General features: G+C 52.9%; 1 protein-coding gene across 1 annotated transcript in view; it reads left to right on the top strand.

Annotated features, from left to right (window-relative positions):
- Positions 1 to 400: 400 nt before the first annotated feature.
- The window catches only part of LOC119802158 (solute carrier family 22 member 11), a 48,386-nt gene continuing 34,992 nt past the window's right edge, over positions 401 to 13,794 (top strand). Inside the window, exons 1-9 of the mRNA XM_042054423.1 lie at positions 401 to 793; positions 2,744 to 2,847; positions 3,243 to 3,397; positions 3,486 to 3,654; positions 6,102 to 6,225; positions 7,378 to 7,487; positions 8,918 to 9,132; positions 10,377 to 10,485; positions 11,038 to 11,244. Of these exons, the coding sequence (XP_041910357.1) occupies positions 401 to 793; positions 2,744 to 2,847; positions 3,243 to 3,397; positions 3,486 to 3,654; positions 6,102 to 6,225; positions 7,378 to 7,487; positions 8,918 to 9,132; positions 10,377 to 10,485; positions 11,038 to 11,244 (1,586 nt within the window). The remainder of the gene's footprint in view (positions 794 to 2,743; positions 2,848 to 3,242; positions 3,398 to 3,485; positions 3,655 to 6,101; positions 6,226 to 7,377; positions 7,488 to 8,917; positions 9,133 to 10,376; positions 10,486 to 11,037; positions 11,245 to 13,794) is intronic.

Genomic DNA, 13,794 nt, shown 5'->3' with positions numbered 1-13,794 from the left:
GAAGAGTGGAGCCCAGGCTGAGGTTGTACATTGACTGCCCCCAGGTAAGCAGTGGCAGCAGCCTGTCCTTCCGTGACTGTAACTCAGTAACAGCTTTGCCCTGGAGGTTGGAAAAATCTGTTTGACTTTTTCCTCTTGATTCCAGAGAGGGCTCAGGCCTCCCTGTCCTGACCATCCAGGCAGCTTGGCCCAGTGAGTCCTCTACCTGATGTCCCCTCTACAGTGCTGGGACATCCCAGTGACCACTCCTGGAAACAGGACAAGGAGACATTTATCCTCCCACCCTACCCCCGACTCCACCAACAGAGCAAGGAGGAGCTTGGGAGCACTTGGCATCCGTGAGGACTAGCGAGGACTAGCAGGTCTCAGCACTCCCCAACGGTTAGGATCAGCTCCAGCCATGGCATTCGAGGAGCTTCTGGTCAGGGCTGGGGGTGCGGGCCTCTTCCAGGTCCTGCAGATATGCACCTTGCTCCTCTCCGCCGTCTTGATACCTTTTCACATGATTCTGGAGAATTTCTCGGCTGCTGTCCCTGACCACCGCTGCTGGACCCCTGTGCTGGACAACAGCTCTGAGGTGCCCGCCAACCTGACCCGCGAGGCCCTCCTGGCCATCTCCATCCCACCCGGCCCCGACCTGCAGCCTCACCGGTGCCGCCGCTTCCGCCACCCACAGTGGCAGTTCCTGGACCCCAATGCCACAGCTGCCAACGGGAGTGAGGCTGCCACAGAGCCATGTGTGGACGGTTGGGTCTATGACCACAGCACCTTCACAGCCACAGTTGTGACCAGGGTAAGGATCCCCAGTGCTGGCCTGCACAACTTGCCTCCTCCCAAGCTTTGCACAAAAAAACAAAATGTTGAAATGCTATACAGGGCTGGGGAGGTGGCTAAGCTGGTGAAGTGCTTGCTGAAGACCCAAGTTCAAACCCCCAGAACCCGTATAGAAAGGGGTGGGCATGGGCAGTGCTGAGGAAGAGACAGGAAGATGCCTGGGGCTTACTGGCTAGCTTGTCCAGCTGAATCGGTGAACTCCTGCTTCTGTAAGAGACCCTGTCTCAAACTATAAAGGGAAGAGTGATTGAGAAAGATGCCTAGTGTCAACTTCAACAGCACACCACACGCATGCACACACCAACACAGAAAACCATTATCCAGTTATCCAATATGGGAAGGCAGATTTGACCTCTCCACAGGTAGAAAAACCATCGGTCTTGCTGTGGGGGAAAGAGATGGGTCCCTACTCAAGATAAAGGGGCAGTCAAGCTGGAGCCTGGGAGGGTCCGAGGGCAGAAAATGGCAGTCATGGAAGAGGCTGTCTAAACCAACCTAACAGGATTCTCACTGAGCTGGAGTGGGATGTTCTTGCTGAGCAGTCTCAGCAGAGATCTTTAACAAAATTGGAGTGTACAAGAACACAGATGGATCTAGGAATAGTTTGCTCAAGTGGAGAATGTGTGTGTGTACATATGTGTCCATGATTAGGTATACATATATATGCATGTATGTGTGTATGGAAGCTGGAGGTCAACCTTGGAACATTCTTTAGAAGCCATGCAGTGTGTGTGCGTGTGTGTGTGTGTGTGTGTGTGTGTGTGTATGTGTGTGTGTAGGTGTGTAGGTATCTATACACTCCTGCAAAGTCCAAAGGTGTCAGGTGTCTCCTGTCACTCTGTCTACCCCTTTGAGGCAGGGTCTCTCTCTGAACCTGGTCTCACATTTTCTCAGCTACGCCAGAAGTGAGCAAACCCTGGAATCCTCCTGCCTCTGTTTCCCTCAGAGCTGGGTTTACAGGCACGAGGCAGATGCCTGGCTTAGAACATGGTTGAGTATCTGAACTCTGGTCCTCACGAATGCACACAAGGGGCTCTTATCTGAGCCACTTCTCCAGTCTCCAACTTGTTTTGTGAGATAGGATCTCCCTGTCTTGGGATAGCAGGCTCCCAGACTTGCCTGGCCAGAGAGTCCTCCTGTCTTCCCCCACCCAGTGTCGGGGTTACAAGCGGGCACCACCATGCCCAGTTGTTTATGTGGGTTCTGGAGACTGAGGGCACATACACCTCTATGCTTCTGAGGCAAGCATTCTCTTACAGAACTCTCTCTCCAGACTCCTTCCCTCAAGCGGAGAATTTTATCCTCTGGCAGTACTGCTAATGGCTTATGGTGACCCAGGTTCAGATGCAGGCTTGGGTTTCAGGGCAGACAGGAGCTCGGGTCTGACCCATTCACACCATCAGCATTTAGAATAGCGAGGCTGGCTCAGCAGACTCTCTCCTGTCTTGTCACCTTTTGGTGACATGCACTGTTCCACAGGCTGGCCTTCTAGACATGTCCTCACATAGTCCTGCATGCTGGGTCCTGTCCCTATCCCTATGGAACAAATGAAGCTATCAGAGGCAAGGCAGGTTGTGTTCAATAACTCAGCTTCCAGTGCCGGGGTCCTTGTGGGGAATAGGCCTCGAGGCTGTAGGCTGACTAGACAGAAGGCCCTCAACTCAGCCCTCCACCAGTCACCCCTTCCGCGTACCACGGAAACTGTCAGGCTTCTCTCTCTCTCTCTTTTTTTTTGGGGGGGGGGGGTTTCGAGACAGGGTTTCTCTGTGGCTTTGGAGCCTGTCCTGGAACTAGCTCTTGTAGACCAGGCTGGTCTCGAACTCACAGAGATCCTCCTGCCTCTGCCTCCCGAGTGCTGGGATTAAAGGCATGCGCCACCACCACCCGGCTAGGCTTCTCTCTCTTCCAGTGGGACCTGGTGTGCAGCTCCCAGAGCCTGAAGCCCCTGGGCCAGTCCATCTTCATGGCTGGGATCCTGGCAGGAGCCTTTGTCTGGGGCTTTCTCTCCTACAGGTGAGTAGATCCTCTCCTCCTAGCTCCCCCAGGAAGGAATAACTCCCTGGGAGCAGAAGGCATGAAGGCATTAGGCAAACTTCAGTGTTCCCAACCAGAGGAGTTTCCTCCCAGGTCACCCATGTGTTGTCTCTGAAGCACAGAAGACTCAGACCTGGGTGCCTGATGCCAAAGCCGTACTCTTGACTACAAGTTTGCACTGACCCTGAGCAAGATACTGCCACTTCAATAACAAAGCCTTCCATGTTTCCAGAAGTTTCTAGAAGCTCTGAGCTTCTAGAAGCTTCTAGAACTCAAGAGCTAGCCACACATGGCTCCCTTTGTCAGACCTTGAACAGGCATCACCTGCCCCGTGTAGAGTCCCCAGGGACATCCCTGTGTGTTCATCTTCACAGGCTGGGGCGGAAGCCAATGCTGAGCTGGTGCTACCTGCAAGTGGCTGTGGCTGGTACTGGCGCCATCTTGGCTCCCAGCTTCTTCATCTACTGTGGCCTTCGGTTCCTGAGTGCCTTTGGGCTGGCTGGCACTCTACTGGCCCAGTCTACACTGAGTAGGTACCCTGGAGTCCTTTGCTCTTTCTCCTGCCCTGGAGCAGGAGGGGCCTGAACCTCACTCCGTGTCTCTGCATCACCTTTCAGTGGCTGAGTGGACCACAACCCGCAGGAGGGCTGTTACCATGGCGATCTTGGGCTGCAGTTACAGCACAGGCCAGATGGCCTTGGCAGGCCTGGCCTATGCCTTGCGGGACTGGCGAAACCTCCAGCTGGCTGTGTCCGTCCCCTTCTTGGCCACATTCCTGCTGTCCTGGTCAGTACATTCGGGTCTCTTTTCATGGGGGCCCTGTTGGGGGAGTGAGTCTCTCTGTCTCACCATCTAACTGGCCACATCCTGCTGGGAACCACAGGAAGACAATGGCACTCACCATTTGGGGTCCCTGGGTAACTGCTTTGGCCATAAGTCTCTTTCCTGCCAAGTGGGGACCACACAGCATTAACATGAGAGAGGACATTACCAACACTTAAAACCAGGAGATTCTTTTTTTAATTGTTTTTATTGAGCTATATATTTTTCTCTGCCCCCTCTCTTCCACTCCTTTCCCCTTCTACCCTCTCTCATGGTCCCCATGCTCCCAATTTACTCAGGAGATCTTGTCTTCTTCTACTTCCCATGTACATTAGATCCATGTCTCTCTTAGGGTCCTCTTTGTTCTCTAGGTTTTCTGGGATTGTGGTTTGTAGACTGTTTTTTTGTTTTGTTTGTTTTGCTTTATGTCTAAAAGCCACTTATGAGTGAGTACATATGATATTTGTTTTTCTGGGTCTGGGTTACCTCATTCGATATGATGTTTTCTAGCTCCATCCATTTGCTTGCAAATTTCAAGATGTCATTATTTTTTTCTGCTGTGTAGTACTCCATTGTATAAATGTACCACATTTTCCTTATCTATTCTTTGGTTGAGGGGCATTTAGGTTGTTTTCAAGTTCTGGCTATGACAAATAATGCTGCTATAGTTGAGCACATGTCTTTGTGGCACGTTTGATCATCCTTTGGGTATATATCCAAAAGTAGTATTGCTGGGTCTTAAGGTAGGTTGTTTCCTAATTTTCTGAGAAATCGCCATACTGAAATCCAAAGCAGCTGTACCAGTTTGCACTCCCACCAGCAATGGAGGAGTGTTCCCTTTTCCCCATATTCTCTCCAGCATAAGTTGTCATCAGTGTTTTTGATCTTGGCCATTCTTACAGGTATAAGATGTTAAAACCAGGAGATTCTTAAAAACAGACACAAGTCATGCTGCTGTCTTTTCTTGGAAAAAGAGAAGATCCTGGGTCCCACAGGCAGGGATGGAGCAGTAGCCTCTGTCCTCTGGGCTGAGGCTGATCCCATACTCCTTACATGCCAGCCTGACCCTCACAGGGCACTTGGCATCCAAGTCTGCAAGGGCCAATGTTGGAGATGAGCCTGCCAGTGTCACTGTTACTTTTAGAGCCCTGCAAACATCAGGAAATCCTTGCTTGGGTGGGGGCCATGGGGACGGACAGGAAAACCAATAATGAATGTCACCATAGTTCTCTGGAGCCTGCATGCTGGAACCAGTCAGCCCAGGCCCCAGTCAGACCACTGTATGGCTTAGTCCATGCCTCAGGCCAGATGTGGTTCCAGGCAAGGAAGACAAACCAGTAACCAAACCAGACATAGCCATCCACAGCACAATGCTTCCAATCTGCAACTAGCCCTGATAGACCAAGAGGAAGACTGTGGCATGGTTATGATACATAGTTACAGGAGCCTGGTCCCTACCAAGTGTGGTCAGTGACACTAGAGGCGTGGTCACACATTTACAGATAAACTGCCTCAAACCAGCCAAACCCAGTGTCTTTGACCAGACAGCAGCCCTTAAGGTTGGGGACAAGCGACTAGCTTTATAGACTCATTTAGCTCTGCCTTAAGGGTATTAACAGTATTATAAAAAAAAAGCAAGCAAACAAACAAAAGATCAAAGAAGACAGAATAAAACAGCACCAAGTGGCTGTGTATATGTGAGTCAAGCTTCCTTCCTTCCTTCCTTCCTTCCTTCCTTTCTTCCTTCCTTTTTTTTTTTTTTTTGTTTTTCGAGACAGGGTTTCTTTGTAGCTTTGGAGCCTGTCCTGGAACTAGCTCTTATAGACCAGGTTGACCTCGAACTCACAGAGATCCACCTGCCTCTGCCTCCCAAGTGCTGGGATTAAAGGCATGCGCCACCACCGTCCAGCCAAGCTTTCTTTTAGATTTATTTATTTACTTCCTTGGGGAGGGGATGCATGTAGGTCACTGTGTGTGTGGTCTGGGAACAACTTGCCAACATTAGTTCTCTCCTCTCATTGTGTGACTCCCAGAAACTCAACCAGGTTGCCGGGCTTGGCAGCAAGTACCTTTACCCAGCATCCCACCATCCCAGGTGGCCTTTCTAGCACAGAGATAACCTCAGAATTGCTGGAGAGGCAGCTTCTGTATCCACGTAACCTGTCCATAGACTGATGTCAAGAAAGGCCAGGTGGGGGTGGCCTAGACTAGAAGAGGGAGGAGTCTGGGGGCGCAGCTAAATTCCAAACTGTCCAGTTCAGCTTAACAGGACAGCTATGAAGTACCTTCCTGCTCCCCTGCTACATCATGCTGAGGGCTCCGCTGCCTACCATCCCCTCCCACACAACTCAGGAGTACCCATGGTGCTCCAGGACAGCAAAGTCCTAGCCAAATATCTGCTTCTGTGATAGGTGGCTGCCAGAATCTGCCCGATGGCTGATTACTACAGGCCAACCAGAGAAAGCACTTGGGGAACTCCAGAAGGTAGCCCGGATAAATGGCCACAAGGAAGCCAAGGAGACACTGACCATAGAGGTGAGAGGCTGTTACTTCTCACTCAGGAAAATACGTCCACTAGGGTGTCACTCCCAGCTGCCATTGACCACTGCACCACCATCTCCATCAAGTTTACCAAGAACATCGCACAACCCCCTCAGCACACACCACTCCACGAATATTGCCGCTGTCGTGGATGAAAACAGGATCACTATCAACACCTTCAGCAGCAGCATTAGAACCACCACAGCCCATCTCTACAACCACCTCCTCTACCACAGTGGAGCGCCTCTTCACCACAACCAACACTATCCCTAATATTACCATCAGTATCGCTACAAAACAGTATCAACATACCATCCACACTTCCGCTGTCTTTATCACCACTGCCACCATCAGCAGCACCATCAGCACCATCATCTCTACCATCCCCACCATGCTCACCATCTCGGTCATCCCCACCCTCCCCACCCTCCCCACCCTCCCCATCCTCCCCATCATCATCCCCATCCTCACCATCTCTACCATCCCCACTGTGTCCATCAGCCCCACCATCATCACATCCCCAACATCACTACCATCATTGCTATTTCCGCCATCATGGCCATGCCCACCAAGCCCTCTGTCCCCACGACTCTGACTCTTACCGTCGGCACCATCACCAGCCATACCCCCACCACCACTGCCAATAATAACAATACCACCATTATCATCTCTCTCTCACCCGTGACCTAAACCTGTGTCTCACACACCTGCCTCATGGAACTGTGATGTATCCAGGGAAGTAAGGTTGTTATTTGAAGCTAGCTATTTTTAGGAAGTATGTGGAGGATATTCTGCAGAGGATAGAGGACACAGAGCTCTGTGGGGATACCAAGGTACAAGAGGACTGAATGAGCCCTCTGGGAACAGTGAGGGGCCAGTTTGGCCAGGGTCGGCATGCCATGGTGCCAGTCATTAGGGCTGTAGAGCATGACAAGCCACACGTGACTATTCCTCTACCCAGGTCAGTAAGCCAGGCCTGCAGAAGAAGCCACAGAGGCCAGAGGGGACCTCTGCGGCCCTGCCCACTCCCAGGTCCAGAGGCCTAAGCTAGGCTAAGTCCTTGCTCTTGTCCAGTTGAGCACTACTACCCGGCACAGCACAGGTCCATCACTCCAACACCCACTCCTGCTTTCTCCCCTTTCTGAGGTGCTGAAATCCTGCATGGCTGGGGAGGTAACCGAGACTCGGGGATCTGTGCTGGACCTGTTCCGTGTGCCTATGCTCGCCCAAAGAACCTGTGTCATGGTGGTGGTGAAGTATGACCTACTGGGTACCTCTCTCCGAGGCATAGCTGGGGCATGAGGGTGGTGTCCAGGAAACCCAGCCCCCTCAGGTCTCTCAGCGGCATCTAAGAGACTAGAGTCCTAGCAGGCTGGATTGAGACAGGAGAGAAGCTGGTCTGGGCATGGGTGTAGTGGAAGCCAGCTGAGAGGCACAGCCGGAATGGCAGTCCCTGCAGGAGACCAGGGCCAGGCTCCCCTGGAGATGGACCATAGTGGAAGAGGATGCTGTTTTCCATCCTTAGCAGACCCCAGAGGGCGACAAGTGCTGTGTCCCCTTACAGCTCCCATTTCACAGATGGGACAAGGAGGTCCCAGATGGCTGCATAGTTGCTTGTGGGAGACTGCACTTGAACCCTAATCAAGCAGCTTCCTGTTCCCACTATCACCCACCACGCCTTGCACATAGAGGCTCTGCCTTGAGCAGCACTAGGGGTCAGCAAGTGTCCCCTGTAAGCAAATTTAGGTGGCACGACATCCAAAGAGCACCTGAAAAAGGAAGGTCGCCCTTGATTGGAATTTGGTCTCCAATAAAACTAAAGTTGAAGCTGGGAGTGAGTCTTGGCGGGTGCAGCGCCTGTCCGTCAAGCAGGAAGCCCTAGGGTTGATTCCCAGCGCCACACAAAAACCGGATGTGACAGGTTAGCCCATCTCAAACCCTAATGAGGAAGATGTTTGTTTTACACTATAGTTAGCCACATACAGGTGATAACTATAGATAATAAATCTCCGGACAAAGAATGCAATCAAATGCTTTTTTGATAATCTTTCATTTTTAGGGTTTTGTTTTGTTGTCTCCCCCCCCCCCCACTTCTTGATAAATTAGAAGGAAGCCAACATTCAGACCTCACCCCCTTCCCCACTCTAAAAAAACCTTTCAAGTCTTCCTGGCTCTCCAGAGGCCACTGAGCATCTTTTGTTATTCAAATCAGAGGCTTTGAAATGCTAACCCCATCGTTACCCACAACTCCCCGCGGTTCCTGTGGAAGGCTCTAGGTCAGTCAGCGCCCACACAAGCCTGAAAAGCTGGACCCTCAGCCACACCAAGCTTTGCCTCTGCAGCTGTATCCTTCCCCATTCTCCACCCTCCTACACACACACCGCTGTCAGCATCTACTGGGCAAAGCCACTGGGGGCTTTGATGGGGCTTACGTGGTGAGGAACAGTTTCACCTTGTAGCCACTGCTAAACTCAAGTTCTTTGGGAGGTCCTCTCCCTGTAGATCTGCCCTGGGATCTATCCCCAGCTGAGGGGCGTGCTCCCTGAAACAGGGCCATAAAACTTTCTGAGGGTCCCTCTGCTGGGACCATTGCTGTCACCTTTGGGGGGACGAAGCCAGTGAGAGAGGATGCTGCAGGCTGGGGTCACTCCTTGGTACATGCTCCTGACTCTGGCTCTGCCCGCAGCTTCTCCCTAATGTTGTCCTACTATGGCCTGGTCCTGGACCTGCAAAGCCTGGGCAGGAACATCTTCCTCTTGCAGACCCTCTTTGGCGCTGTGGACTTCCTGGGCCGCGCCACAACCGTCCTATTGCTCAGATTCCTGGGCCGCCGTGTGACGCTGGTGGGCTTCCTGGCCCTGGCGGGGTCCTGCATATTAGGCAATGTGCTGGTGCCACAAGGTGAGACAAGAGGCTGAGCAGGGAGGCGTGTCACCCAGCCACACCACTCCCTTCTGACTCCTCTCCTTTCCCTCCGCCTGAGCCACAGCCACAGCACCTCAGTTCTGCCTGGGCTGTGACCGTCACAAAGCCCCTGACCATTTCTCTGAGGAGGAAACTGGGGTTCAGAGAAGCAGTAGCCTGAATTAGTGACAGTCAGGGCTTGGACCTGAGCGGGCAGGAAGGGCGCATGTGCATGTGTGTGTGTGTGTGTGCATGCGTGTGTGTGTGTGTGTTTTCAGACATGCTTTTGTGCGGGTGTTTCTTCTTGTCACTTGTTCTGGCTTCAGTTGTTTTGAGACAGGATTTCAAGTAGGTGAGGCTTGCCTCAGACTCCCCACGTGTTGGCAATTCCAGCATCACCTACCCAGCCCCGGGGTCCTATGGCAGCACATGCATTGTCAGTATCCAGGCAAATACCTAGCTAGTCCCAGGGTCCTACGGCCCAGTCGTACACGAAGATGTAATCCATGCGCATGCGCTGCGTGGTTGCTTAAATCTACACGCTGCACTAAGGCTCCTTTAAAAACGAACTCCACCCGTTCCTCCCGCTCTCAACACCACTTGTCTTTCTGAGGGACGTCTCCACGACCCCCCCTTTCAGTCCTTATCTATAAACTTCCAAGTGGGTTTGTTGCACATTGTGGTTTGTTCTCCTGCTGCTAAACTACAACACCCTGTAGCCTTGGGTGGTCCTCCTGTCCTACCTCCCTGCCACTGCGAGCACAGGCGGTGACAGGCACTGTATCTAACTGAGCCCGCTCCACGGCCTCTAGAAGACCTTTTCCTGTCTCAGAGGCAGGTGTGTTGAGACAACCACAAGACTTTTTCTTTTTTCTCCCTGGGACTGAGGATGGCCAGGGAAGTGACGGGCCACCGAGGCTTACCTCCGGCCCCTGTAAGACTGGGTAGACAGTACAGGAAGACAAAGCCCAAGGCAGACTCACAGGGAGTAAGCCGGCCTTGGCTTCCAGCTAGGGGTGATAAGAAGGTTGTAGGCACCTGGGCACCCCAAGGCCCTGCGCAGGCAATACTGTGTATCTGCCCCAGGCTTGGCCACCTCAGCACACCTGTCTTCCTGCCCTGGCCCATGGCCAGGTCCCTCATCCCGCACTGTGTCCTCACCTGGTGCTTGGTAGCCCGGCACTGCATTGGCTCTGCCGAGGACTGCCTGCCTCGACCTCACGGTCCCGTTGCACCTGCAGACCTGCAGACCCTGCGTGTGGCCCTGGCTGTCCTGGGGAAAGGGTGTTTTGGGATCTGCTTGACTTCTCTGGCTGTGTACACGACAGAGCTCTTCCCGACACCGCTGAGGTAAGGTGCTGCTTGGGATCTCAGGTGTGGGTGTGGTCAGAGAGCCAGGGAAGGACCCCCCCAGAGGTTCAATAAGGAGGGCTGGCAGGACCCCTTAAAGCCTCAAGGATACCCAGGCTGGAGGTTTGGTTTGGTGTTTCGAGACCAACTCTCACTATGTAGGCCAAGCTGGCCTCAGATTCATAGAAATTCTCCTGTCTCAGCTTTCTGACCGCCGGGATTACAGGCATACAACACTAATGCATTTTGACAGTGTCTGTTGGCTCTCCTCCTGTAATATGGAGACTCAGAGCGGGGATCTGAGTGGCCTAGCAGACGCTGAGGCTGCCCCCACATGCCCAGAGATACAGAGGATGCTAAGGGCCCTAGAGAGTTACCTTGAAGACCCATGGGGGAAACCAAGGTGGGTTTCATGGAGGAGGTGGTTGTTTCCGGAGCTGAGACAGTGACTCCTGTATCCAGCTGTCCCACTCCTGGATGCCTGGGCCCAGCCGTACCACCCTCCAGCCCAGCGGCAGCTGCAGCTGTATCTGAGCCTTCTCTCCTCCACAGAATGACAGCAGATGGCTTCCTGCAGTCTGTGGGCCGCCTAGGGGCTATAGCAGGCCCCTTGATTAAGATGACCGGCCAGGTCCTGCCCCTGATGCCACCACTCACCTATGGAGCTTTGCCCATTGCCTCTAGCCTGGTCCTCCTGCTCTCCCTCCCAGAGACCAAGGGAATTCCACTCCCAGACACGATCCGGGACTTGGAGGGCAGGTGAGTGTCACCTGGGCTAGGTCAGGTTTTCCTTGGGCTGGGGAGAAAGTCAGATGGAAGCTGTTTCCAGGGCTTGTGCTCCTGAAACCCCTGAAGATCTGTCACTGCCTTGTGACGGTGGTGATCATTCCCATCTACAGAATGAGTAAGACTCAGAGAAACAAGGGTACAGGCCCAAGGTCCCCTAGGGAGGTGGTGACTATAGCTGAGGCAGGAAATGGTGTGGACGAGGGCACAGACTGAATTCCCGCCTGTGTGGAGACGATGCATAGCCTCTCTTGCCAAAACTGGCACAGGAAGACATCGACAGCCTCTGATGTCCTAGCTCCACATTCCCTTCAATTCCTGGCTCAAAGGGGGGAGAACTTTCTTTGGTAGAACTCCAGGCACCCGTCCTGACATCTGACATGACACTATGGAGCAGGGAAGGGGGTGAGAATTCCCAACTGCTTCATAACCAGCGCCTCCGTCACTTCTGCTTCCTCGGATGTAGAATGGGGGCAAGAGGGAAAACAGAACAAGGCCTGGGGAGACAACTCAATGGGTGGAGTGCTTACCTTGTAAGCCTGAAGACCTAAAGGTGTGGGAGGAAGAAAAGAGATGTGGTGAGATACCCTTCTAGTCCCAGCACCAGGAGGTGGACATGAGCACATCCTGAGACTCCCTGCCAGCAGGACAATGAGAGGCCCTGAGCACATCAACACCGTGACACACGCCTTTAGTCCAGGGATTAAAGAGGCAAGTGGATCTCTGAGTTCCTGCCGGGCAGAGAGACAGAGAGAGAGAGAGACAGAGAGAGAGAGAGAGAGAGAGAGAGAGAGAGAGAGAGAGAGAGAGGGGAGAGAGGAGAATTCCCGTCAGGCTGGCTTTGAACTTCCAGCAGTCCTCCTGCCTTAGCCTCTTAGCTGCTGGGGTCACAGACTTTCATCACACGCTCGATTTAACTTACTGTTTTCTTTAAGTCCCTCCCGTGTGCGCCTGCTGGGTTTCAGATACAGTTCTAGGCATGCGGCTTACAGGGCCTAATCAAACCAAGCTGTCAAAGTGCTCCTACTCCCCGACCTGCTGTTTCCCGCGTGTCAGTGTTTGCCCTCTGGATTATTCCAGGTCACCCACAGCCAAAGGTAGCCAACAAGAGGTGGTCATTATGAAAAGCACCTGGTTCTAGAAATGTCACCATTGGAGCCATTGGCTGGCTGAAACCTCCTGGGAAGGAGTGGACTCTTCGGTCTGAAGCGCATCGATGACCAGGACTCGCCTTGGCAGGGCGGGCAACATGGCTGCCTCCTGTAGCTAGGGGCCTCACTCCAGTTCTCCCCTTCCTAGATGTATTCTCCGTCCTGCACAACCTGGATGTCTCTCCACACCTTTACTCAGCACCCTCGCTCGAGATTAGGGCTGCAGACTCCCCATCACGTCCTCAGCTGTGAACCGGAGGAAGCCACTTCCCTCCCAAGGCTTGGTCTGGGGCCAGCTGATCTTAGTCCAGTCACCGGGATGCTGCCGGCTGCCTTGTGTGGGCACGTAGGTTGTGTGCTATCTCGAGGCACTCCACAGAGGAAGCCTGTGGGAGCTGGGATCCAGCCCAGGTTTGTCCTGGCCCAGCCACCTGCCCTACAGGTGCGGTGACTATTACAAGAAAGGGGCCCAGTTTAACCACTTCCTGTTGCTCATTGGTGAGGGAGAGATCTCTGCCCCCAGTTTACATGTGGCCCAAACACCGGACATACAAGACCAATGGCCGTTTAATTCACCATAGTCACATTCCAGAGAGGCCACCACACAGGGCCACAAGGGGGCTGCACCCAGTGTGAGCTCTGAAGTACCATGTGACTCCTGGCTTCTGTGGAAGAGGAGACTAGCTTGCTTGTTGATGGACAGGGAACCATTTTGGTGTCTAAGGACTGTGCCACCAATGGGGCCATGTTAATCTGGGTGACCACTGGGGACATGACGACATTCAGCCAAGGATCATGCTTGGGTCTGTTGCACAATTAATAAAAGCTATGAGACTGATATTAGGGTTCAACCTGAAGACCCGAAACAAAGCAACCGGTCACTGGCTCTTACTTCAACCTTAGTCTGAATGGTGATCGTACCTCCAGGAATCTCAGAATGAGACTGTGTCTAAGATCCGTCTCCTCCTGTTTTATAATCCTCTCTAGGGCTGGGATTAAAGGCATGGACCACTGGGATTAAAGGTATGCACCACCCAGTTTCTAGGGCAACTAGTGTGGCCACTGGGATTAAAGGTGTGTGTTAATATTACCTGGTCTGTAAGACTGACCAGTGGGGCTGTTTTACTGTCAGATCTTCAGGCAGGCTGTATTTATTAAAATACAATTGAAATGCCACTACATGGGTCCATGCATCTGGACAGCCACTTGAGACTATGTCGGTGTCCGAGGGTCTTCCATACTGATTGGGGTGGCCTGTGTTGCCATCAAGCAGGGCCATGGTGACATTTAGGCACGGGCTGTTGCTGAGGGCCCCATCTGGGTCTCTGTTCCTGCTGCTGCTGGGGTCTGAGATAATGTTCATGGCCTGTGT

This window comes from Arvicola amphibius, chromosome 1, assembly GCF_903992535.2.
Source record: "Arvicola amphibius chromosome 1, mArvAmp1.2, whole genome shotgun sequence".
NCBI classification, from domain to species: Eukaryota; Metazoa; Chordata; class Mammalia; order Rodentia; family Cricetidae; genus Arvicola; species Arvicola amphibius.
Note: the sequence above shows the minus strand (reverse complement) of the source record. Positions and strands in the feature narration are given on the sequence as shown.